At 55.6% G+C, this 27,089-nt stretch overlaps 2 protein-coding genes across 2 annotated transcripts; both read right to left on the reverse strand.

Moving 5' to 3' along the window:
* Window positions 1-2,746: 2,746 nt before the first annotated feature.
* On the reverse strand, window positions 2,747-7,062 carry LOC308530482 (leukocyte-associated immunoglobulin-like receptor 2). The gene is made up of 4 exons (XM_081107158.1): window positions 6,928-7,062; window positions 6,482-6,517; window positions 4,693-5,016; window positions 2,747-3,440 (listed from the first exon to the last, which is right to left on the reverse strand). The coding sequence occupies exons 1-4, from the start codon at window positions 6,959-6,961 to the stop codon at window positions 3,349-3,351; spliced, it is 486 nt and encodes a 161-aa protein (XP_080963284.1). The 5' UTR covers window positions 6,962-7,062; the 3' UTR covers window positions 2,747-3,348.
* A 3,945-nt stretch (window positions 7,063-11,007) lies between these two features.
* On the reverse strand, window positions 11,008-26,994 carry LOC308530713 (leukocyte immunoglobulin-like receptor subfamily A member 6; the record flags this gene model as incomplete). Its single annotated transcript, XM_081107400.1, has 9 exons — window positions 11,008-11,144; window positions 11,854-12,174; window positions 13,926-13,995; window positions 17,827-17,912; window positions 18,629-18,859; window positions 20,848-20,936; window positions 24,733-24,865; window positions 25,002-25,073; window positions 26,628-26,994. 9 exons carry the CDS (start codon window positions 26,992-26,994, stop codon window positions 11,008-11,010), a joined length of 1,506 nt encoding a protein of 501 aa, XP_080963526.1.
* Between the last annotated feature and the right edge of the window lie 95 nt (window positions 26,995-27,089).

Raw genomic sequence — 27,089 nt, forward strand, 5'->3', positions numbered from 1 at the left:
GGATGACTGTGGCATCCAGTCCTGGACGGAGGCCCGTCTCTGAGGACACAGGAGGCAGGGGAGGGGGAGTCAGGTGAGAGGGGGTGAGAATCAGGGTCCAGTTTTGCATTTCCTGGATCTCAGGCATCAGGAAATCAATGCTGATGTCCAGTGGGTGTGGGCAGCTGTCGGGAGTCTTAGGAGGCACTTTTGTTGGTGCCACTTGGGTTTGCATCCCCCCAGGAATCCACAGGACGTCCTTCAGGTGGGGGTGGGGATGGGGGGTGGAGCAGGAGTGACTCACCCTCCTGTGTGTAGATCCCCTGGCCCAGGCAGAGCCCTGCAAGGGAAGCCCCAGTGAGACAGGTGCCCACCGCCAGGCTGATGTCCTTAAACGGGGTCAAGGACTGCACCTCCCACCGCCTCCAACCCCCCTTGTCAGCATGGCTCCCATGGGCTAGCTCCCCTGCCCTACAGCAGGTTCCAGACAGGTTCCCAGGAGGCCTCCCCACCAGAGCCACCTGTGGCCGTGTTTGTGTCTGACCTGTTCCCTTCCCCGTGTCTAGAACAGCCAGGTCCCTCCCCTGGAGCTGGGGCTGAGGTGACACAAAGGAAGCAGGGAAAGCAGGCTGAGTGGGCTCCCAAAGGGCTGGGTGGAGGTGGGGCCTGGGTGCCCCCCACAGTCCCGCCCCTCTGCCCCGTGGCCCTCCCACCTGCGTTCTGACTCACCCAGGCCCAGGAGGGTGGTGAGATGGGGGTACATGAGCGCCAGCCTCTCAACCGCTTCTCTGCCCTTGTGCCCGGTGAGGCAAGCCAGGGCTCGGCCAGTCAGGAAGTGTGCTGGGGCCAGGTCAGGACTCGTTTCCGTGGTCTGTCAGGAAGGGACTGTGGCTGCTCCCAGACCCATGTTCCCCAATTTGGAGAAGCTGAGAGGCCGTGGTTTCCGGGAGGCATTGCTAGTGAGATGTTTCCTCACCAGGGTGAGGCCATGCCCAAATGAAAGCCACACAGAAGTAATTCATCATTGACAGACACAGACGACAGAAGGATGGATAGATGACACGTAGATACTCAGACATGTAGATATATAGCAGCACAGATACACAAAGGGATATTGACATAGCTAGATACATAGATGCTTTGATGGATATCGAGATAGTCACATAGACGCTTAGAGACATCGATACATAGGCAGATACTAACATACATAGATATATAGACGCTTAGACACATAGAGTTGAATTGATAGTTAGTTACATAGATGGATTCATAGATACATAGATAGATAGATAGATAGATAGATAGATAGATAGATACATAGATACATAGATAGATATATAGATAGATACATAGATACATAGATAGATACATATATACATAGATAGTTACATATATAGATGGATACATAGATAAATACCTAGTTACATAGATAGATGGATACAATGGTAGAGACACAGAAACGTGTCTAGACAATACGACATAGAAACTTCTTGGCTTGTCATCTGGTCCTCAGAGGCTGACTCTCCCCAAACACACATTTCCTCATGCAAATGCTTCAGTTTCTCACCTACAAATGGAAAAACCATAAAACTCTTCTGACAACTCCATGCTATTCCAGGGAGAGCACAGAGCAGAGGGGGACACAGGAAGGACCCAGTCTGCCCCCCACTTCATGCTCTGCACAGCAGGCAGCATCCAGCTCAGGCTCCATACCCATGTCTCTAGGCCCATTTGGGCCCTGTAACCCTGGGCTGCAATCTACACACTCCCCCGCCACCCAGCTGCCTATGGCTATTGCTAAACTGAAAGCCCTTGAGTCCTTAGAAGTAAATGCACTAAAGAAATAGTCAAGTTGGTGGGCGGGGCATCTGGGAAGGTGGAGAATGCACAGAAGGGTCTTGGCTGGTGACTGGATTCCCTTCTGGATGCTGATAGGCTTTCCTACATCCATTTAGGGCACAGAACACAAACACTGTCCTAGGGAAGGTGGTCCCATAGCCTCCCCCCTCACAACACTGAGGCACATCCTTGTGACCTCCCAGGGGAGGGGCCCCCCAGGAGGAGGCGACAGAGGAGAGTCAGGTCCTGGAGGGAAAGGCCTGAGACTCCTCAGCTCCCAGCCCAGGTATGGCTGTTGAGGCTGCAGCCCCAGGCAGGCCCCCGGCAGAGCTGGGCCATCAGGAGGGCAAAGGAAGGGGAGCAGAGGATGGAAAACTTCTCTAATAGTGTCAACAATACAGACAAGATCAGCAGAAGGGGGAAATGTGTACTATTCAGTGGGATTTCATACATTCACCATCTTGTGCGACCGTTGCTTCTATCTTGTTCCAAATTATTTTCGTCACCCTCCAAACCCCCAAAGAAATGGTGTACCCACTGTATGCATGCTGGTCTGTCACAGGCACAGGACCAACAGGACGCATATATACAGAGAGATGTTTGTGGCAGGATTGGCTCACACAGTTCAGGAGTCTGGCAAGTTCCAAAGCTGCAGGGAGGGCTGGTGGCTGGAGACCAGGAGAGCTGCTGTTGCAGCTGAAGACCCAGGGAGCCAGCCCCCAGCATCCAGGGTCAGTCCTGTTCTCTTCAGCTGATGTGAGGAGGCCCACCCACCGGATGGAGGGCAGTTTGCTTCCCTCCCATGTCTTCGCGGCCCTGGGTGGCTGGGCTTGGGATCATGGTGATACGCTGAACAGCGAGCCCAGGTTTGTTGCCCCCCAGATTGAACCTAATGACCCTGAACAATGAAATCTTGCACCACAAGACTGAAGCAAAAGCATGGAAACTTTATTGCAAGCAAATTCAGACTCCCATGTGGGAAGAGGCTCAGTCATGGCTGCCACTGAAGCCTGTGGTTGAGGGGTACATAGTTGCTAGAAACCTGTTCTCTATCTCCCCCAGTGGCCACCTGGTGGATTCTCTCAATTGTTCTTGCCCAGAAGCAGACCTGACCCTCCCTGGTTCCTATGCCTCAGCTCACCTTCCTGTTGCAGCCCCTTCCTAGTTTCATGTGCCTCCCCTCCGAGTCTAAAATCATCCTGTTATTTCTGCGCGGTTGGCGTCCATGCTTAGGCTGGCTCACGTGGCCATGCCTGCCCTGCCTCCGTTCCACCTGCCTTGGTTTCCCATGGGGCACTGCCCTCTCTGCCTGCCTGTCAATCGAGATGACTCCTCTCCATGGTCCTGGGAAGATGAGGGGTTGAGGTGGACCCTGCTAACCCACGTGGGCCAGGGGTCTCTTGTCCTTGAACAACAGCGGGCAGGGCTCTGGGAGCTCCCTGCTTGGTGCCTGGGGCCCCCTCTCTCTGGGGGGCTCCCTTGTGTAGGTTCCCGTGGTCCCTGTGGGTCCCTGCACTGGCTGAGCCCAGCTTACACCAGAATCGCCAGCAGGATCAGCAAGACCACGCCCTCCAGGCCCAAGCAGATGCTGTTCTCCACCGTGTAATCCTGGGAGGTGTGGCCTGGAAGCAGAGGGCAGGGGTCACTGACAGGTGGACACAACCCAGCCAGATTGTGACTTTTGAGGCAGAAGCCCACTGCCCAGGTGAGCTCGAGGAGGGGACACCCCAGGTAGAAGTCCCTCCTCCCTAGCCCAGGCCCTGGAATGGGGGGCAGAGGTCTCCAGGGGCTCCTGTGAAGTAGGTGGGGTAAGCGCTGAGCCCAACTTCCTCTCTGTCTGCCCCACTCACCTGGTCCTTCCGCTCCCAAAGGACCCTCACCTGGCCTCTTTCTCTGCACCTCTCAGTAGAGAGAACGCTCCGACACCCCCCAGAAAGGCACAAGGAGACGGGGTACCCCGGGTGGCACACTCTCTGCTTCCACTTCTCTGCGGGGCTGGCCACCCCTCAGAACATCCCACCACCCTCCCTACATTAGCACAGGGCAGCTGGTCCTGGCCCAGGGACACACAGGGTGGGAGCCCCCTGACCCGGCCACAGGGTCACAGGGCCTGGACTCTGAGCTCACCTCACCCGGCCACTGTGCCACCCACAGTCCCCCAGGGCAGGGAGGGCCACAGGGTCAGGATGAACTAGTGGACACCCCTGGGACTGGTGGATGGGGGCCACCCCTGGGCATGTGCTCCCACCCATGGATGTCTGAGTCACAGCAGGATGAAGAGAGACGAGAGAGAAGACACTCAGTTTTCAAGGAAGGATTGTCCCTCCCTCCCTCCATCCCTCCTTCCCTCCCTCTCTCCCTCCTTTCCTCTCGCTGTCCTTGCTGGACCCTGACTCCAGTTCACCTCAGGGTCTGACCACACCAGACCAGGGGCAGCCTCATCCAAAAATTGCCCAAAGCACTGCTCAAACCTGGTCAGGGACCCATGGACCATGCGACTTGCCCATGGAGGGTGGACCCCAGGGGACACATTGCCTGGGCCCCACTGAGCCTGGCCAGGGGAAAGGGCAGGGCACCACCATCCTGAGGGGAAGGACTCAGGCCCCTTGAAGGAGTCTGTCCCCACCTGGTGGCTGGAAGCTCAGGCCCCACCCAGCCCAGCAGGACAGCTCTGTGTCCCCTCTGATATGGGGTTTAGGGTCCAGGCCACCATGGTGTCCAGATGGGACCACATTCCAGGGCTCTGAGCCAGGGGTGAAGGCTGAGGGTGATGTGTGCAGAGGGAGGGGAGCCTAGGGCTGGGGGTGAGCAGGAGGGCAGGGAACCCGAGGACAGAGACGTGGCTGGGACAGGGAACAGGGCCCTGGGGCCCACCTGAGTGCAGAGTGGAGAAGTCCTCCTTTGTCACCTTCAGCTCCAGGGGCTCACTGGGCTGAGATGGCCCCTCATCCACCTGTTCATAGAGGCAGCGGTAACTCCCTGCAGTCATGTCACGCACCGCGGGGATGTGGAATCTGGCCTCTGTCACAGGCAGACCATCTTGAGACACACCTTTGTGAAAAAGGAAGACGCGTCTTCCTTCCTTCTCCAGGTGGTAGAACTCAGCCCAAGCTGGGCCCCGGCACACGAAGGTCACAGGCCGTCCCTGGGGGACCACGAGGCTTGGCTCGGCCCTGAGGGAGGGTTTGGGCAGGGCCCCTGGGAGGAAGCAGAGCAGGATCTCAGGCTCCATCATGAGGAAATCTCCACACCTCACACCTCCCGGGTTTTAAGCGTGCAGCTCAGTGGTTCTTAGCAAACTCACAGAGCTGTGCAACCCTCACCACAGCCCAATTCTACACCATTCCCACCATCCTTTCCCCAAGAGACCACCCATCTAAACCCTATGGGGACTCAGTTCTCATCAGTCCAATGACTTCTCCACATGACACAAGTTCTGGTGACATCCTGGGCTTTTCTCAGGGGGACATGGGAGGTGTCAGAGCAGCCTGGGGCCCTGGGCGTGTCTCCCTCCCCACAGTCACTCTCTAGGGGGACAGACAGTACTGGGTGTGAGGCAGAGGGTGCGGATGGGCAGGTCCCTCAGGGGACAGGGATGCTGGAGTGGGAGAGGGTGGGAATGACCTGACTGGGTCTGCGGGAAGCTGGGGGACGTTGTGGGGTACATAGGGGCTTCTAGAACCCCAAGGAAAGCATAGTGGCAGTGTGGGGAGGGGAAAACCAGCTGAGACCTGCTCACAGAACCCCAGTGTGTGAGGTCCCCGGACTCCTAGCACGTCCTCTGAGCAGCACTCACTCAGGTTCCCTCCGCAATTCTGGCAACCCTCTCAGCCCATTTCCACTTCCTTGTGATTGAGTCTCCTGACACCCCACGTGTCTAAACTGGACTGGGCAAGGGAAGAGAGGGCTCTAGCCCTGAAACAGGAAGAAAGCAAACAAGTTACCCAATCCCTGATAGAGGCAGAGCTGGCCAAGCCCCAAAACTCAGTCGTCCCCTCATTCCTTCAGCCATAGCTTAGCTCCAATCTGTCCCTTTACAGACGCCTCCTTGTGCCACTGGCTCCACAAATAGGAGAAACACAGGAGGGTCCCTGCCTTCTTGGGGGAAGGGTAGACGGAGCACAGGGTGAGGGGGAAGTGTGCAAACCACAGCCATTCGCTGTGATACTTGCCCAGAGCTGAGGGAGGGAGGCTCAGGGTGAGTGTTGGAAGCTCAGGGCTGAGTGTGGGAGGCTCAGAGCTGAGTGTGGGAGGCTCTGGGCTGAGTGTTGGAAGCTCAGGGGTGAGTGTGGGAGGCTTAGGGCTGAGTGTGGGTGGCTCTGGGAGAGGAGGGCAGCGCTCACCTCTCATCCGAGGCAGAGGGGGGAGGCCCTGAGCTAAGACCAGAGGGTCAGGTGGGAATGAGCCAAACCCAGCACAGGAGCCCTCAGCCTGGGAGGTGGTCATGGTAGAGACAGAACATGGTGTTTGTGAAAGTGAAAGAAAGGCTGGTTTCTGAAGGTAACTTAGCCAGAGGGCATGAGAACAGACAGATCCAGACAAAGAGAGAGGCTGGGGGCTCATTCCAGCTGACGATACACCTGGAAAGGACTCTGAGGAAAATCAATATTTTGCCTGAAAATAAAACTTGCATGAAAAACTCAATTTAAGAAGGCGGACTCACCCTCCTGCATGTGGATCGTCTGGACCAGGCAGAGCACTGCAAGGGAAGGTCTGGTGAGAACAATGCCCAGCACCCGGGTCCTCCTTGGGCTGCAATCAGGGGGCCTTCCTGGAGGCAGCAGGCTCGGCACCGAGACTTTCCCAGGCTCCCTCCTGGGCATTCCCTCTGAGCACAATCCTGCTTCCTGCTCTGAGTTTCCAAACAAAATCCCAACCCTGTCTTCCAATCATGTCCTCAGTCAGAACCTGTCCCCACGCCCAGGCACCTGCTTCTAGGATTGACACCCCCATGGTCACACTTAGGTCAAGGCCAGCGCTGAGGGGCCAGGCCCCCTGGAGGGACCATGTGTCTCCTGGGCTGGAGTCAGACAGAGCAGGGATGGCGACACCTCCCTCAGCTTCCACTCGCTCGGCCCCTGGGATGCGGTCTCTCCATCCAGGACTCACCGAGGCCCCAGAGGGTGGAGGGCTGGGGGCTCATGGCCAGGCTCTCCCAGTCTTCTCTGTCCTTGTCCACCTGGAGGAAGCCGAGTCTGTCTGGGTGAGGGAGGACAGGGTCCCGAAGGTCAGAAAGTGCAGGACGGGCTCACAGGGGCCGAGTCATGTGCCTCATTTCCGTGGTTTCTCATGAAGGGAGGCGGATGTTTCTAACACCACATCTAGTTTCCCCTTTTTGGGTCCAGAGAGGCCTTGGTGAAACTCTATGAAAAATTAAATTTCTAATTTGTTCATGCACCAATTTCTAGCGATATATGTCCTCACCAGGCTCAACATCTGACCAGATGAAATCTACATTGTATTAATTCACCAGCGACAGACAGATAGATATAGATGTAGATATAGATATAGATATAGATAGGTATACATATAGATATACATATAGATATAGATAGATATACATATACATATAGATATAGATATAGATATACATATAGATATACATATACATATACATATACATATACATATAGATATCCTAGATAGATCCTAGATAACTGGATTGTCAGATACATAGATGTATAAGTTGTTATACAGATACACAAATTTATAGTTACATAGATAAATACATAGATGCACACATGGAAATAGAGATAGTTACAAAGTTACTTAGTTCCATAAACTCATACTGGGTGCATAGATAGATATACACATTGTCATATACACCTACACTAATAAAAGACAAAGATGCTAATTGACCGTACCTTCGCTATGCCCCAAGCCACACCCACTAGCCAATCAGAGCGACTATATGAAAATTAGCCCAACCAAGATGGCGGCTGACAGCCACGGAGCTGGAGTAAGCCAGAGGCTTGGTTGCCCTGACGATGGAGGAAGCCAAACTTCCCGCCTGCTGTGGCCAGCTGTGTCCTCTGCCAAAGGCAACAAAATTTCAATTATAGAAGCTAAATAAATCCCAGATACCTGCTTCTAGCCAGCCTCCACTGGGAGCTTGGGTGGCTGGGTGTTGTGGCCAGCCTGCAAACAACCATCAGCCCCTCACCCAGGTTGCTCACATCCTCATGGGGTGATGGTCCCTGCTGGGGGTTGTGGCCACCCTGCAAACAGCCATCAGACCCTCACCCAGGCTGGCCAGGCACCCTAGCGGTTACCCCCACCCTGAAGGGGCTGTGACCAGCCTGAAAACAGTCATTAGCCACTTACCAAGGCTGGCCAGGCACCCCAGTGGGATGCCCTCCCATAAGGGGGTGCAGCCAGCCAGAAAATGGCCCTCAGCCCCTCACCCAGGCTGGCCAGGCACCCCAGGGTTGACCCCCACCCCCCCAAAGGTTCTGTGGCCAGCTTTCAAACAGCCATCATCCCCTCACCCAGGCTGGCCAGGCACCCCAGAGAGGACCCCCACCCTGAAGGGGCTGTGGCCAGCCTGCAAACAGCCATCAGCCACTCACCCAGGCTGACCAGGCACCCCAGCAGGAGCCCCCTCCCTGAAGGGGCTGTGGCCAGCCTGAAAATGGCCCTCAGCCCCTCTCCCAGTCTGGCCAGGCACACCAGTGGGACCCCCACCCTGATCCGGGACACCCTTCAGGGCAAACCAGCCGCCCCCAACCCACGCACCAGGCCTCTATCCTATATAATAAAAGGGTAATATGCAAATTGACCCTAACAGCAGAGGGACTGGGAATCACTGCTCAGTATGACACACACTGACCACCAGGGGGCAGATGCTCAATGCAGGAGCTGCCCCCTGGTGGTCAGTGTGCTCCCACAGGGGAGCTCTGCTCAGTCACAAGCCAGGCTGATGGCTGCCAGTACAGCAGTGGTGGTGGGAGCCTCTCCAGCCTCCTCAGCAGCGCTAAGGATGTCCAACTGCAGCTAGGCCTGTTCCCCGCTGGCAAGTGGACATCCCCTGAGGGCTCCCTGGCTGCAAAAGGGTTGTCTGACTGCCAGCTTAGGCCCAGTCCCCTGAGGAGCGGGCCTAAGCCAGCAGGTGGTCATTCCCCAAGAGGTCCCAGACTGTAAGAGGGCACAGGCCAGGCTAAGGGACCCTCCCAAGTGCACAAATTTTTGTGCACCAGGCCTCTAGTAAGTATATAAATACAGAGAGTTGAGTAGATATATAGATAGATACAAAAATCTATATTAATAAAAGGTTAATATGTTAATTAGACCAGGTCGACCAGACACCTTCCGGAAGTCCAACATTCTTCTGGACAACTAGGGGTGACCAGGCCAGCAGAGTGGCAGTTCGGGGCAACCTAGCCATTAGGGGACCAGTTAGGCGGCAATCGGGCCAGCAAGCAGAGGTACTTAGGGCGATCAGGCAGGAAGGTGGAGTGGTTAGGGCTGATCAAACAGGCAGGCATGGGAGCAGTTAGGAGCCAGCAGTCTCGGATTGTGAGAGGGATATCCGACTGCCCTCAAGGGGTCCCAGATTGGAGATGTTGCAGGCGTGCTGAGGGACTCCCCACCCATGCTTAAAATTTGTGCACCAGGCCTCCAGTAGTTATATAAATATATCGCTATTTAGACACATCATTACATATGTAGGTAGATAATAGTTAATTAGATAAATAGTTACATAGGGCATCTGGGAAGGTTGACTTTCAAAGAACCAGAAGGATCTGGGCTGGTGCCTGGATTTCCTTCAAGACCCTGATGAATCAATGGGTCCATTTAGGGCACAGAACACAGACACTCTGATTAGGGAAGGTGGTCGCATAGCCTCCCTTCCCCCCCCCCCGCCCCCCAACTCTGAGGCACATCATTGTGACTTCCCAGGGAGGAGGAGGCAGAGGAGAGTCAGGACCTGGAGGGAAAGGCCTGAGACTCCTCAGCTCCCAGCCCAGGGATGGCTGTGGAGGCTGCAGCCCCTGGCAGGCCCGAGGCAGGGCTGGGCCATCAGGAGGGCAATGGTGGGGGAGGGGAGGATGGGGAACTTCTGTCATAGTGTCAACAATACACATAAGATCGTCAGAAGGGCAAAATGTGTACTATCCAGTGGCATTTTGTACATCCACCATCTTTTGCAACCGTTGCTTCTACTTCATTTTACATTATTTTCATCACCCCCAACTCCCCAAAAGAAATGGGGTGCCCATGGTATCCGTGCAGGTCTGTCCCAGACACAGGACCAACAGGCGTGTATGCACAGAGGGATGTCTGTGGCAGGATAGGCTCACACAATCCAGGAGTCTGGCAAGTGCAAAATCTGCAGGGAGGGCTGGTGGCTGGAGACCAGGGGAGCTGCTGTTTCAGCTCAAGCCCCAGGGAGCTTGCTCCCAGCATCCAGGGTCAGTCCTGTTCTCTTCAGCCGATGTGAGGAGACTCATCCACCTGATGGAGGGCACGTTGCTTCCCTCCCATGTCTTAGAGGCCCTGGCTGGCTGGGCTGGGGATCATGTTGAACCGAGAACAGTGAGCTGAGATTTGATAGCCCCCAGATGGTGTCTCACGGACCCAAAGAACGAAATCTCAGAGGAGAAGATTGAAGCAAACGTGGGGAAACTTTATTGCAAGCAGATTCAGACTCCCTGCATGGGGAGAGGGCTCCGTCATGGTGGCCACGGAAGCCTCTGGTCTAGGGGTACACATTTGCTACAAACCTGCTCTCTGTCTCCCCATGTGGCCACCTGATGGATTCTCTCAATTGTTCTTGCCCAGAAGCACAACTGACCCTTCCTGGTTCCTGTGCCTCAGCTCACCTTCCTGTTGCAGCCCCTTCCTAGTTTCACGTGGCTCCCCTCTGTCTCAATCATTGTTATTTCTGCGTGGTTGTCTTCGTGGTCAGGCTGGATAACATGGTCGTATCTGCCCTGCCTCCGCCTGCCTTTCTATCCCTTCGACCTTGGCCTGTCTGACTGCCTGTTAATCAAGATGACTCCTCTCAATGGTCCTGGGAAGATGAAGGTTGAGGCAAGCATCCTAACCCACGTTCGCCTGGATTCTCTTGTCCTTGAACAATAGCAGAGGCAGCTCTGGCCATCTCGGCTCCAGCGTGAGCCTCGGGCCCTCGGTGAGGTCCCTGCTGGGGCCCTGGGGCTCCCTCTCCCTGGGGGGGCTTCCTTGTGTTTATGCCTGTGGTCCCTGTGGGGACCGGCGCTGGCTGAGCCCAGCTTCCACCAGAATCGCCACCAGGGTGAGCACCACCACGCCCGCCAGGCCCAAGCGGATGCGGTTCTCCACCGTGTAATCCCGGGAGGCGGGGCCTGGAAGCAGAGGGCAGGGGTCACTGACAGGTGGACACAACCTGGCCCGGTCCTAGGAGGCAGGAGCCCACTGCCCCGCAGAGCCCGAAGAGGGGACGCTCCAGGGAGGTCCCCGCTACTCAGCCCAGGCTCCCAGTGGGATAGCAGAGGTGTCCAGGGGCTCCAGTGAAGGGGGAAAGGGAAGCATTGAGCCAAAGTTCCTCTCTGTCTGCCCCACTCACCTGGCCTTCCCCGTCCACAGCGCCCCCACCTGGCCTTTCTCTGCACCTCCCAGTGTAGAGGACCCTGCCCACACCCCCCAGAAGAATGAGAGGAAGATGAGGACACTGGGGTGGCACCCTCTCTGCTTCCACTTCTCTGAGCGTCTGGCCACCCCTCCGAACATCCCACCACCCTCCATACATTAGCAGAGCATCCTGAGGGGAAGGATTCATGGCCCCTTGAAAGGGTCTGTCCCCACCTGGTGGCTGGAAGCCCAGGACCCACCCAGTCCAGCAGGGACAGGTCTGTGTCCCTATGATGCTGGGCTCAGGGTACAGGCCACCGTGGTGTCCACATGGGACCAGACCTCAGGGCCCTGAGCCAGGGGTGAAGGCCGAGGGTCGTGTGTGCAGAGGGAGGGGAGCCCCAGGGCTGGGGGTGAGCAGGAGGGCAGGGAGCCCGAGGACAGAGACGGGGCTGGGACAGGGAGCAGGTCCCTGGGGCCCACCTGAAGGCGGAGTGGAGACGTCCTCCTCTGTCACCTGCAGCTCCAGGGGCTCACTGCGCTCCGACCAGAAGGAATCTTGGTAATAGAGGCAGCGATAACTCCCGACAGTGTCTTCACTCACTGCGGGGATGTGGAATGTGGCCTTTGTCTGCTGCGAACCATCTCGAGACACAATTTTCTGATCAGGTTGTGTACGACTTCCATCCTTATCCAGGCGGAATAACTTAGCCTCAGCTGGGCCCTGGCACACGAGGGTCACAGGCCGTCCCCGGGGTATCACAGGGCCTGGCTCGGCCCTGAGGGAGGGTTTGGGCAGGAGCCCTGGGAGGAAGCAGAGCAGGATCTCAGGCTCCATCATGAGGAAATCTCCACACCTCACACCTCCCGGGTTTTAAGCGTGCAGCTCAGTGGTGCTTAGCAAACTCACAGAGCTGTGCAACCCTCACCACAGCCCAATTCTACACCATGTGCACCACCCCTTACCCCAGAGACCACCCATCTACCCCCTCCAGGGACTAAGTTTTCATCACTCTAGTGAGTTCCCCACGTCACACGAGTACCTGCGTCCCGGTGACATCCTGGCCTTTTCTCAGGGGGACACGGGAGGTGTCAGAGCAGCCTGGGCCCCGGGCACGTCTCCCTCCCCACGGCCACTCCCCAGGGGGACATGAGGGCTGGGAGGGAGGCAGAGGGTGAGGATGAGCAGGTCACTCTGGTGAGAGGGGGACAGGAGTCTGAGAGGGTGTTTCTGAGTGTCCCCAGCTTGGCTCAGCCAAACGGGAGCGTCTGCAATGGGCTCTAAGGGACAGAGTCTGAGCCCACAATGCCCCGGGGTCTGTTTCTTGGTGATTCCAGGAGACTCAAATGCAAAGCCCTCCCCCCAAGTCACTGCACTTAGCCCACTGTACTCCTCTTGCTGGGCTGGGTCTGCAGGCAGCTGGGAGAGATTGTGGGGAGCAATGGGAGAAGCAGTGCCCCATGGGAAGTCTAGTGGAGGTGGGAATGGACAACAGCCCAGACCTGCTCATAGGACCCCAGTGGGTGGGGACCCCTGATTCCTGGGCACGTCCTCTGAGCAGCACTCAGGTTCCCTCTTCATTTCCTGCCTTCCTCTCAGCCCATTTCCATTTCCTTGTGATTGAGGCACCTGAAACCCCAAGTGTCTAAACTGGGCTGAGCAGGGAGAGAGAGGGCTCTAGCCCTGAAACAGGAGGAAGCCATCCAAGTTACTCAATCCCCATAGGGGGAGGAGCTGGCCGAGCCCCAGCTCTGAGTATGGGAGGCTCAGGGTGAGGGGGGCAGAGCTCACCTCTCATCAGAGGCAGAGGGGGGAGGCCCTGAGCTGGGACCAGAGGGTCAGGTGTCAATGAGCCAAGCCCAGCACAGGAGCCTCAGCCTGGGAGGTGGTCATGGTAGAGACAGAACATGGTGTTTGTGAAAGTGAAGGAAAGGCTGGTTTCTGAAGGTAACGTAGCCAGAGGGCGTGAGAACAGACAGAGCCAGACAAACAGAGAGGCTGGGGCTCATTCCAGCTGAAGATACACCTGGAGAGGACGCTAAGGGAAATCAATATTTTGCCTGAAAATGAAACTTGTCTGAAAAACTCCATTTAAAAAGACGGACTCACTCGGCTGCATGTGGATCGTCTGGCCCAGGCAGAGCACTGCAAGGGAAGGTCTGGTGAGAACAATACCCAGCATGCGGTTCTTCCCCGACCTGCAATCAGGGGGCCTTCCTGGAGGCAGCGGGCTGGACACTGAGAATTTCCCAGGCTCCCTCCTTGGAATTCCCTCTGAGCACAATCCTGCTTCCTGCTCTGAGTTTCCACACAAACCCCCACCCTCTCTTCCAATCAGGTCCTCAGTCAGAACCTGTCCCCACGCCCAGGCTCCTCCTTCTAGGACTGACCCTCCCATGGTCACACTTAGGTCAGAGCCAGAGCTGAGGGGCCAGGCCCCCTGGAGGGACCATGAGTCTCCTGAACTGGAGTCAGGCTGAGCAGGGATGGCGACACCTCCCTCAGCTCCCACCAGCTCTGTCCATGGAATGCGGTCCCTCCATCCAGGACTCACCGAGGCCCAGGAGGGTGGAGGGCCGGAGGCTCATGGCCAGCCTCTCCCAGTCTTCTCTGTCCTTGTCCACCTGGAGGAGGTGAGTCTGCCTGGGTGAGGGAGGACAGGCTCCTGCAGGTCAGTGAAGGTGCAGGGTGGCTTAAAGGGGCTGAGTCATATGCGTTATTTCCGTGGTTTCTTATGAAAGGAGGTGGGGTGCTCCAAACTCCAAATCTAGTTTCCCCTTTTGGGGTGAACGTATACAAAATATTGTATTTCTAATTTGTTCGGGCAGCAGTTTCTAGAGATATATGTCCTAACCAGGCTCAATCCATGACCAGATGGAACCTACATGGTATTAATTCACCAGCGATAGACAGACATAGATGATAGATGGATAGATCCAAAATAGATCCTAGATAACTGGATACTCAGACACATAGATATATAAATTGTTACACAGATACACAGATATGTAGATAAATACATAGATGTAAACATGGATATGAGATAGTTACAAAGATACTTAGTTATATAAACCCATACTGGGGTACATACACAGATATGCAGACTGTCAGATACATAATTATATACATAAGGGAAGTTGAATAGATATTTAGATAGATAGATAGACAGATCTATACTAATAAAAGGGTAATATGTTAAATAGACCTGGTCGACCAGACATCTTCCGGAAGTCCAACATCCTTCTGGACAATTAGGGGGCGACCAGGTCAGCAGAGTGGCAACTCGAGGCGACCTAGCCATTAGGGGACCAGTTAGGCGGCAATCGAGCCAGCAAGCAGAGGTACTTAGGGGCTATCAGACAGGCAGGAAGGCAGAGTGGTTAGGGGCGATCAGACAGGCAGGCATAGGAGGGGTTAGGAGCCAGCAGTCTAGGATTGTGAGAGGGATATCCGACTGCCAGTCAGATATGGGGCCTAAACCAGCACTTGGACATCCCCCAAGGAGTCCCAGATTGGAGATGGTGCAGGTGGGCTGAGGGATCCCCCAGCCATGCATGAATTTTGTGCACCAGGCCTCTAGTAGTTATATAAATATATTGATATTTAGATACCTAGTTACATATATAGATAGATACATAGATAATTAGATAAATAGTTACATAGATAGATGTATAGATACAATGATACAAGTGTGTTCTCTCCCCTTTCTGTTTGTCCTGCTGTGACTCAGACATCCCATGGGTGGGAGGGAGGACAGGGTCAGGGGTGGCCCCCATCATCCAGGCCTGGGGGTGTCCACCTAGTTGATCCTGAAACTCGGTTTTAAAGGACAGTCCTCACAGGCTGACTGTCCCCAAACCACACATTTCCTTATGCAAATGATTCAGTTTCTCAGGGCAAAGGGGAAACCATAGAACTCTCCTGACACCTCCATGTCATTCCTGGGAGAGCACAGAGCTGAGGGGGACATGGGAAGGACTCAGCCCGCCCCCTCATGCTCTGCAGGGCAGGCGGCACCCGGCTCAGGCTCAATGCCCGGGTCTCTGTGCCTCCCTGTGTCCTGTGAACCTGGTCTGCCACCCACACACTCCCCTGCCTCCCAGCTGCCTCTGATTATTTCTAAACTGAAAGCCCTACGTCCACAGGAGCAGATGCACTACAGAAGCGGTTCTCAACCTTTGGGTCGCGACCCCTTTGGGGGTCCAACCACCCTTTCACAGGGGTCGCCTAAGACCATCGGAAAACACATCTACAATTACATATTGTTTTGTGATGAATCACTGTGCTTTAATTCTGTTCAATTTGGAACAATGAAAATACATCCTGCATAGCAGATATTTACATTACGATTCATAAGAGTAGCAACATTACAATTATGAAGTAGCAACGAAAATAATTTTATGCTTGGGAGTCACCACATGAGGAACTGTATTAAAGGGTCGCAGCATTAGGAAGGTTGAGAACCATGGCACTAAAGAAACAGTCATGTTGTCCAAATGTTGGTGGGTGGGGCATCTGGGAAGGTTGACTTTCAAAGAACCAGAAGGGTCTGGGCTGGTGCCTGGATTCTGGCTGGACCCTGATGAATCAATGGGTCCATTAGGGCACAGAACACAGACACTCTGATTAGGGAAGGTGGTCACATAGTCTCCCCCCCCCGCAACTCTGAGGCACATCATTGTGACTTCTCAGGGAGGAGGAGACAGAGGAGAGTCAAGTCAGGACCTGGAGGGAAAGGCCTGAGACTCCTCAGCTCCCAGCCCAGGGATGGCTGTGGGAGCTGCAGACCCAGGCAGGCCCCTGGCAGAGCTGGGCCATCAGGAAGGGCAAAGTCAGGGAGGGGAGGGTCGTGAATTTCTCTAATAGTGTCAACAATACACATAAGATCATCAGAAGGGGCAAATGTGTACTATTCAGTGGGATTTCGTACATTCGCCATCTTGTGCAACCATTGCCTCTACCTTGTTCCAAATTATTTTCATCACCCCCAAAAGAAATGGTGTGCCCATTGAATCCATGTGCTGGGGGTTAATTCCAGCAGGTCATAAATGCAAGAAGTTGATCAAGAGGTTGATGGGCTTCTATATTCAGCACTACCGAATCATATTACCTGCTTCTGAAATACCTGAAAGCATTTCCCCAAACCTGAGCCAAAGAGCTGAACAGCTGAAGGCAGGTCCCCCAACCTGACAATGCCTACTGTATAACAAACTTTACCTTTGATATGTATATCTGCTTTGCTTTAGGGCAGTTTGTGTTAATAAAAAGCTAGGGGTCCAGAGATTCAGAGAACTTGGTTACTGAAGCTAGGTCTCCTCTGGCTCCCCAAAATGTCTTCCAAATTTATATTTCTAGTCTCTTTATTAATTTACCTGCAGTCCTTCTCCAGATTCCTGAACCGTTCTAGATTCAGGGAAAGACCCTGGTACCATGAAGGTCTGTCCCAGACACAGGACCAACAGGCGTGTATATACAGAGAGATGTATGTGGCAGGATTGCCTCACACAATCCAGGAGTCTGGTTCGTGCAAAATCTGCAGGGAAGGCTGGCAGCTGGAGACCAGGGGAGCTGTTGTTGCAGCTCAAGCCCCAGGAAGTCTGTCCACCCCATCTGGGGTCAGTCCTGTTCTCTTCAGCCGATGTGAGGAGGCTCACCCACATGGTGGAGGGCACGTTGCTTCCCTCTCACGTCTTAGAGGCCCTGGTTTGCTGGGCTGAGGATCATGGGGATACCCGGAACAGTGAGCTGAGGTTTGTTCCTCCCAAGATTGTATCTCACACACCCGAAGAATGAAATCTTGGACCACAAGATTGAAGCAAAAATGTGGAAAATTTATTGCAAGCAGACTGAGAGTCCAAGATGGGGAGTGGACTCCGTCATGGCTGCCACTGAAGCCTGTGGTCTAGGGGTACATATTTGCTACAAACCTGCTCTCTGTCTCCCCTGTGGCCACCTGATGGATTCTCTCAATTGTTCTTGCCCAGAAGCAGACCTGACCCTCCCTGGTTCCTATGCCTCAGCTCACCTTAGTGTTGCAGCCCCTCCTAGTTTGCCATACCTCCCCTCTGAGTCTAAATCGTCCTGTTATTTCTGTGTCGTTGGCTTCCGTGGTCAGGCTGGCTCACGTGGCCGTGTCTGCCCTGCCTCCGTTCCACCTGCCTTTGCTTCTCCTGGGGCACTGCCCTGTCTGTCTGCCTGTCAGTCAAGCTGAGTCCTCTCCATGGTCCTGGGAAGATGAGGGGATGAGGCCAGGCATCCTAACCCACGTGGGCCTGGGTGCTCTTGTCCTTGAACAACAGCGGGGGCGGCTCTGTGTCTCCTGGGCTCCAGCGTGAGCCTCGGGCCCTCTGAGAGCTCCCTGCTGGGGCCCTGGGGTCGCCTCTCTCTGGGGGGCTCCCTGGTGTTTATTCCTGTGGTCCCTGTGGAGTCCTCCGCTGGCTGAGCCCAGCTTCCACCAGAATCGCCACCAGGATCAACAAGACCACGCTTGCCAGGCCCAAGCGGATGCTGTTTTCCACCGTGTAATCCCGGGAGGCGGGGCCTGGAAGCAGAGGGCAGGAGTCACTGAGAGGTGGACACAACCCGGCCAGGCCAGGCCCTAGGAGGCTGGAGCCCACTGCCCAGCAGAGCCCGAGGAGGGGATGCCCCAGGTTGAGCTCTCCCCTCCCCAGCCCAGGCATCAGGTAGAAGCGGAGGTCTCCAGGGCTCCTGTGAAGGGACTGGGGAAGCATTGAGCCCAAGTTCCACTCCATCTTCCCAACAAACCTGGCCCTTCACCACCACAGCGCCCTCACCTGGTCTCTTTCTCTGCACCTCTCACTACAGGGGACACCCCACACACGCCCCAGAAATGGCTCAGGGAGACGAGGACAGCGGGATGCACGCTCTCTGCTTCCACTTGTCTGAAGGGCTGGCCACCCCTCAGAACGTCCCACCACCCTCCAAACATTAGCACAGGGCAGCTGGTCCTGGCCCATGGACACACAGCATCCTGAGGGGAAGGACCCCTGGCCCCTTGCAGGGGTCTGTCCCCACCTGGTGGCTGGAAGCTCACTGGGTCCCCTGTGATGCAGGGCTCAGGGTCCAGGCCACCGTGGTGTCCAGATGAGACCAGATTCCACGGCGCTGAGCCAGGGGTGAAGGCCCAGGGTCGTGTGTGCAGAGGAAGGGGAGCCCCAGGGCTGGGGGTGAGCAGGAGGGCAGGGAGCCCGAGGACAGAGACGGGGCTGGGACAGGGTGCAGGGCCCTGGGACCCACCTGAGGGCGGAGTGGCGTCCTCCTCTGTCACCTGCAGCTGCAGGGGCTCACTGCGCTCAGACCAGCCATACGAATGTGGATAGAGGCAGGTGTAATTCCCGGCAGTGTCTTCACGCACCGCGGGGATGTGGAATCTGGTCTCTGTCACTGGCAAACCATCTTGAGACACATTTTTCTGATTCTCATATACAGGTCTTCCATCTTTCTCCAGGCGGAAGAACTCAGCCCAAACTGGGCCCCAGCACACGAGGGTCACAGGCCGTCCCCAGGGGACCACAGGGCCTGGCTCGGCCCGGAGGAAGGGTATGGGCAGGACCCCTGGGAGGAAGCAGAGCAGGATCTCAGGCTCCATCATGAGGGAATCTCCAACCTCACACCCCCCCGTGTTTTAAGCTTATAGCTCAGTGGCTCTTAGCAAACTCACAGAGCTGTGCAACCCTCACCACAGCCCAATTCTAGACCATGTGCAACATAGCTTCCCCATGAGACCACCCCTCTGCCCCCTCCAGGGGACTGAGATCTCATCACTCCAATGACTTCTCCATGTGACACAAGTTCTGGTGACATCCTGGGCTTTTCTCAGGTGGACATGGGAGGAGTCAGAGCAGCGTGAGGCCGGAGGCACATCCCCCTCCCCATGGCCACTCTCCAGGGGGGCAGACAGGGCTGGGAGGGAGGCAGAGGGTGAGGATGAGCAGGTCACTGGTAGGGACAGGGACGCTGTTGTGAGAGGGGGTGGGAATGACCTGACCGGGTCTAAAAGCAGCTGGGGGAGACAGTGGGGGCCAATGGGGGCTGCAGAGCCCCATGAGAAGTCTAGAGGATGTGGGAATGGACACCAGCCCAGACCTGCACCCAGGACCCCAGTGGGTGAAGACCCCCACTCCAGTTTACGTCCTCTGAGCAGCACTGACTCAGGTTCCCTCTGCATATTCCGCCTTCAGCTCAGCCCATTCCCACTTCCTTGTGTTTGAGGATCCTGAGACCCCAAATGTCTAAACTGGGCTGGGCAGAGGGAGAGAGGGCTCTAGCCCTGGACAGGAAGAAGGCATCCAAGTTACCCAAACCCCATAGTGGCAGAGCTGGCCGAGCCCCAGCACTCATTCCCTCCTTCCTTCAGCCACAGCTCAGCTCCCATCTCTCCCTTTACAGATGCCTCCTTGTGCCACTGGCTCCACAAATAGGAGAAACACAGGAGGGGCCCTGCATTCTTGGGGGAAGGGTAGAGGGAGCACAGGGTGAGGGGGACTGTGCAAACCACAGCCATTCGCTGTGACACTCACCCAGGGCTGAGTGTGGGAGGCTCAGGGTGAGTGTGGGAGGCTCAGGGCTGAGTGTGGGAGGCTCAGGGCTGAGTGTGGGAGGCTCAGGGCTGAGGGTGGGAGGCTCAGGGTGAGTGTGGGAGGCTCAGGGCTGAGGGTGGGAGGCCAAGGGCGTGGGGGGCAGCACTGACCTCTCATCAGAGGCAGAGGGGGGAGGCCCTGAGCTGGGACCAGAGGGTCAGGTGTCAATGAGCCAAGCCCAGCACAGGAGCCTCAGCCTGGGAGAAGGCAGAGGTAGAGGGAAGATGGTGTTTGTGAAAGTGAAAGAAAGGCTGGTTTCTGAAGGGAACTTAGCCAGAGGGCGTGAGAACAGACAGAGCCAGACAAAGAGAGAGGCTGGGGACTCATTCCAGCTGACGATACACCTGGAGAGGATGCTAAGGGAAATCAATATTTTGCCTGAAAATGAAACTTGTATGAAAAACTCCATTTAAAAGGTGGACTCACTCGGCTGCATGTGGATCGTCTGGCCCAGGCAGAGCACTGCAAGGGAAGGTCTGGTGAGAACAACGCCCAGAACCCGGTTCTTCCCCCACCTGCAATCAGGGGGCCTTCCTGGAGGCAGCGGGCTGGGCACCAAGACTTTCCCAGGATCCCCCCTCGGCATTCTCTCTGAGCACAATCCTGCTTCCTGCTCTGAGTTTCCAGGCAGCCCCCGCCCCCTCCCGCTCTTCCAATCACGTCCTCAGTCAGAACCTGTCCCCACGCCCAGGCACCTGCTTCTAGGACTGACCCTCCCATGGTCACGATTAGGTCAGGGCCAGAGCTGAGGGGCCAGGCCCCCAGGAGGGACCATGAGTCTCCTGGGCTGGAGTCAGGCTGAACAGGGATGTAGTCACCTCACCGAGCCACCACCCCCTCGGTCCCTGGGATGCGGTCCCTCCATCCAGGACTCACCGAGGCCCAGGAGGGTGGAGGGCCGGGGGCTCATGGCCAGCCTCTCACAGTCTCCTCTGTCCTTGTCCACAGGGAGGAGGTGGGTCTGCCTGGGTGAGGGAGGACAGGGTCCTGCAGGTCAGTGAAGGTGCAGGGCGGCTTTAAAGGGGCCGAGTCATGTGTGTCATTTCCGTGGTTTCTCTTGAAGGGAGGCGGGTGCTCCTAAGGCCACATCTAGTTTCCCCTTTTTGGGTCCAGCAAGGCCTTGGTGAAACTCTATGAAAAAGTAAATTTCCAATTTTTCACACAGCAGTTTCTAGCGATATACGCCCTCACCAGGCTAAACCCATTACCAGATTAAACCCACATGGTATTAATTCACCAGCAATAGACAGACATAGATGATAGCTATAGATAGACTAGTAGCCCTGTGCATGAAATTTGTGCACATACGAAGGAAATTAAGTGCCCTACACGGTTTGGCTCAGTGGATAGAGCATCGGCCTACAGACTCAAGGGTCCCAGACTCGATTCCGGTCAAGGGCATGTACCTTGGTTTCAGGCACATCCCCAGTGGGGAGTGTCCAGGAGGCAGCTGATCGATGTTTCTCTCTCATCGATGTTTCTAACTCTCTATCCCTCTCCCTTCCTCTCTGTAAAAATTTAATAAAATATATTTTCATAAAAAGGGGATTAATTAGCAGAGATATTTTAATATTGCTATTTGCCCTTTATCTATAATAGAAGTGTGAGAGTGGAAAGGAAATTAGTAAAATGTATATGGAAATAATATATAAAGTTATTAATAAATAAACAGTAACAAAAGGATATAACAACAACAGAGGCATGATATAAAAACGACAAAAACATATGAAAACAACAAAAACATGATATAAGAACAACAGTGATGCAAACAATGACTGATAAAGTGATTAAACTTATTCTGCTATCTCCCTGTACACCACATTAAGAGTGAAAACACTTTCAGAGTGCTTGACTAATTTCCCTTGTGATGAAGTACTTAGAACTTTAACTGTAACATCACATGCTCTTCAAACTCCAGAGAAAGCAACATATAACTGACCATGTGCAAAACCGGGTTCAGGTAGGAACATGCCTACTCTGTCTAGAGTTTGTCCTTGTGATTTATTAATAGTCATCACAAATGCTGGCATCACGGGAAACCGTCGTCGAATCAATTTAAATGGGAGGCCAGTGTCAGATGGGGACAAATTAATTCTTGGAATCAGAACAACCTCTCCCTATGCAAATCCTGTTAATACTTCAGCTTCCATAATGTTAGGTCATAATCTTCTGATAATAAATCTGGTACCATTACAAACACCCCATTTACTATTGAGATTTCTCAGTAGCATGATGATTGCACCCACTTTCAATGTTAATTTATGACACGGCATTCCCGAAGGAGTAACACTATTCAGAAATTCGATGGGGAAATTTTCCTTTGTTTCTTTGTTATGGAGTGGGGCCACAACATTAGTAACCAAGAAACAGAATTAAAACTTTATTGTGGGGAGCCGCTACCGTGTTTTGGACAGGTTCAGGCCTTGGACTGATGAGAGGGCACTGTCCTCTCATTGCCAGGTGCAAGTGCCAGCTTGGAGGGCAGGGCGCTCACAGCACAATTACAGCCAACAGCTGTGGTTGTGAGCTTGAACCTATGGTCCGAACACATGGCCCCACGTGTCTGAGTGATGTGGGCTTGGGAGTTCAGGTGCATGTGGTTGAGTAGGATTGAATCCCAGGAGAATGTTTGTAAACATCTTGGTCACGCCCTTTGCCTCAAAGCATCTGCTATAAACTAAAGGCATGGCTGTGGGCATGGTTGCTGTCTCTCAGAGAAGCAGCGTCCCACGGAGACCTGGCTTTCATCCTCTTTTCTAAGCCTTTCAGCCGCCGCACTCAGGTTCACCCCGTGCTGGCACGGCACACTTTAGAAAGATCTGCCTCCACGCTCCCAGGGCGGGTTCCTGCCTCAAACTCCGCCCTTACAGGAAACAGCTTGGGGGAGAGCGCAGCCGTTGCCAAGACAACCCCTGTAGGACTGACTTCCTTCCACTCGGTTGCTTCAGTTCTCACCTGCAAACGGGAAACCATACACTCTCCTGACACCTCCATGCTGCTACTGGGGCAGCGCAGGGAGTGGAGGGGGACACTGGAAGGACTCAGCCCACCCCCTCATGCTCTGCACGGCAGGTGGCACCTGGCTCAGGCTCGATGCCCTTGTATCAGTGACCCTTTGTGTCCTGTGACCCTGAGCTGCCACCCACACAACCCCCTGCCTCCCAGCTGCCTCTGGCTGTTTCTAAACTGAAAGCCCCCAAATCCACGGAAGCAAAAGCACTCAAGAAAGAGTCATGTTGGTGGGCGGGGCTTCTGGGAAGGTTGTGTTTGCAAAGACCCAGATGAGTCCGGGCTGGTGGCTGGATTCCCGACTGGATGCTGATGGGCCTTCATGGGTCCATTTACCATTTAGGGCACAGAACTCAGACACTGTCCTAGGGAAGGTGGTCCCATAGCCTCCCCCTCACAACACTGAGGCACATCCTTGTGACCTCCCAGGGGAGGGGACCCCCAGGAGGAGGAGACAGAGGAGAGTCAGGATCTGGAGGGAAAGGCCTGAGACTCCTCAGCTCCCAGCCCAGGGATGGCTGTGGAGGCTGCAGCCCCAGGCAGGGCCCAGGCAGAGCCGGGCCATCAGGAGGGCAATGGTGGCGGAGGGGAGGATGGGGAACTTCTCTAATAGTGTGAACGATACAGACAAGATCATCAGAAGGGGGAAAATTGTACTATCCAGGGGCATTTTGTCCATTCACCATCTTGTGCAAACATGGCTTCTACTTCATTTTACATTATGTTGACCACCCCCAACCCCCAAAAAGAAATGCTGTGCCCATTGTATCCGTGCAGGTCTGTCACAGACACAGGACCAACAGGCGTGTATGTACAGAGAGATGTATGGGGCAGCATTGGCTCACACAATTAAGGAGTCTGGCAAGCACAAAATCTGCAGGGAGGGCTGGCGGCTAGAGACCAGGGGAGCTGCTGCTGCAGCTCAAGCCCCAGAAAGTTTTCCGAACAGAATCGAGTTCAGACCTGTTCTTTTCTGCCGCTGGGAGGAGGCCCACCCACCTGATGGAGGGCAGTTTGGTTCCCTCCCATGTCTTAGAGGCCCTGGGTGGGCCAGGCTGGGGATCATGGTGATACGCCGAACAGCGAGCTGAGGTTTGTTCACCCCCAGATTGTATCTAATGACCGTGAACAATGAAATCATGCACCACAAGATTGAAGCAAAAGTGGAAAATTTATTTCAAGCAGATTCAGACTCCCTGCATGGGGAGAAGACTCCGTCATGGCTGCCACTGAAGCCTGTGGCCTAGGGGTATGTATTTGCTACAAACCTGCTCTCTGTCGCCCCCTGTGGCCGCCTGATGGATTCTCTCAATTGTTCTTGCCCAGAAGCACAACTGAACCTTCCTGGTTCCTATGCCTCAGCTCACCTTCGTGTTGCAGCCCCTTCCTACTTTCCCATGCCTCCCCTCTGCATCTAAAATCATCCTGTTATTTATGCGTGGTTGGCTTCCGTGGTCAGGCTGGCTCACGTAGTCGTGTCTGCCCTGCCTCCGTTCCACCTGCCTTTGCTTCCCCTGGAGCACTGCCCTGTCTGCCTGCCTGTCAATCAAGCTGAGTCCTCTGCATGGTCCTGGGAAGATGAGGGGATGAGGCCAAGCATCCTAACCCACGTGGGCCTGGGTGCTCTTGTCCTTGAATAACAGCGAGGGCGGCTCTGTGTCTCCTGGGCTCCAGCGTGATCCTCAGGCCTTCGGTGAGGTCCCTGCTGGGGCCCTGGGGTCCCCTCTCTCTGGGGGGCTCCCTGGTGTTTACTCCTGTGGTCCCTGTGGAGTCTTATGCTGGCTGTGCCCAGCTTCCACCAGAATCGCTACCAGGATCAGCAACACCACGCCTGCCAGGCCCAAGCGGATGCTGTTCTCCACCCTGTAATCCCGGGAGGCGGGGCCTGGAAGCAGAGGGCAGAGGTCACTGACAGGTGGACACGACCCAGCCAGGCCAGGCCTTAGGAGGCTGGAGAGCCTTCTCAATGGGGGGATCTGCCCCTCCCTCTCCACCCCTGTGCACACTCCCCGATGGCTGACCTGTCTGGGAGGCCGTGTCTGTGGGTGGAGGTGTCACTTTTGTGGGTGGGAGGGTGAGGGCAGGGCTTGTTGCTAGGAGACAGGAAGGGGTGGCAGACGTCTCAGGCAGCTGCTCCCCTTCTCTGGACACCCTGCCTCCTGATTCCCAGAGGGTACTTCCCTCCATGGGGAGCACCCAGACACCCCCCTCCCCAGGAATACCTCCACCTGCAGCACCTCAGGAGCCCTAGGTGCACGTCCCCAGGTGCCACAGCCAGTCACCTAGAGGACCCAAGGGCAGGCCCAGCTGCAAAATGCAAACCTGCATTTCATCAAACTCCAGCAGGGAGCAAGGGTGTCTCCCTCCTGGCTCTCAACCCACCAGGCATGAACCGGTCTCTTGCTGTTGAGGGTATAAATGTCACTGCCCTCCCCCCCCGTGTGCCCCACCGTGAGAGACCCAGAGCCCCTGCCCATGGCCACCCCACTGCCCACAGCCGAGCAGAGTCCGAGGAGGGGATGCCCAGGCTTTGGTCCCCCTCCCCAGCCCACGTTCAGGGTGAGAGTTGAGGTCTCCAGGGGCTCCCCTGAAAGGGGCAGGGCAAGCATTGAGCCCAGGTTCCACTTTGCCTGCCCCACTCACCTGGCCTTTCCTCGCCCACAGCGCCCTCATCTGGCTCCTTTCTCTGCACCTCCCAGTATAGAAGATGCCCCCCAAAAGGGCACAGGGAGATGAGGACACTGGTTGGCACCCTCTCTGCTTCCACTTGTCTGTGGGGCTGGTCACCCCTCAGAACGTCCCACCACCCTCCCTACATTAGCACAGGGCAGCTGGTCCTGGCCCAGGGACACACAGGGTGGGAGCCCCCTGACCCGGCCACAGGGCCACAGGGTCACAGGGCCTGGACTCTGAACTCACCTCACCCGGCCACTGTGCCACCCACAGTCCCCCAGGGCAGGGAGGGTCACAGGGTCAGGATCAACTAGTGGACACTCCCAGGCCTGGTGGATGGGGGCCACCCCTGGGCATGTGCTCCCACCCATGGATGTCTGAGTCACAGCAGGATAAGGAGAGGAGAGAGAAGACACTCAAATTTAAAGGAAGAATTTTCCCTCCTTTCCTCTCTCCTCCCTCCCGCCCTCCCTCTCTCCCCATGTCCTTGCTGGACCCTGACTCCAGTTCATCTCAGGGTCTGATCAGGTCGGGGGCAGCCTCATCCAAAAATTCCCCAAACCTCCGTGCAGCCCTGGTTATGCCCGACAGACCATGCCACTTGTCCATGGAGGGTGGACCCCGGGGACACATTGCCTGGGCCTCACTGAGCCTGGCCAGGGAAAGGGCAGGGCACCGCCATCCTGAGGGGAAGGACTCAGGCCCCTTGAAGGGGTCTGTGCCCACCTGGTGGCTGGGAGCTCAGGCCCCACCCAGCCCAGCAGGACAGCTCTCTGTCCCTCTGATGCGGGGCTCAGGGTCCAGGTCACTGTGGTGTCCAGATGGGACCAGACTCCAGGGCCCTGAGCCAGGGGTGACGGCCGAGGGTCCTGTGGGTAGAGGGAGGGGAGCCCCAGGGCTGGGGGTGAGCAGGAGGGCAGCGGGCATGAGGACAGAGACACGGCTGGGACACGGAGCAGAGCCCGGGGACCCACCTGAGGGCAGAGTGGAGTCCTCCTCCTCTGTCACCTGCAGCTCCAGGGGCTCACTGCGCTCCGACCAGATAGGCGGGGTTTCCCACATGAATACTGCGCTATAGCGGCAGAAATAACTTCCGGTGGTATCTTCACTCACTGAGGGGATGTGGAATCTGGTCTCTGTAACAGTCAAATCATCTTGAAACACACTTTTCTGTTCTACAGGCATTCCTTTTTTCTCCAGGCAGAATAATATAGCCCCAGCTGGACCCTGGCACAAGAAGGTCACAGGCTGTCCCAGGGGGACCACAGGGCCTGGCTCCGCCCTGAGGGAGGGTTTGGGCAGGGCCCCTGGGAGGAAGCAGAGCAGGATCTCAGGCTCCATCATCAGGAAATCTCCAACCTCACACCTCCCGGGTTTTAAGCGTGCAGCTCAGTGGAGCTTAGAAAACTTGCAGATCTGTGCAACCCTCACCACAG

Source organism: Myotis nattereri, assembly GCF_964212035.1.
Source record: "Myotis nattereri genome assembly, chromosome: 15".
NCBI classification, from domain to species: domain Eukaryota; kingdom Metazoa; phylum Chordata; class Mammalia; order Chiroptera; family Vespertilionidae; genus Myotis; species Myotis nattereri.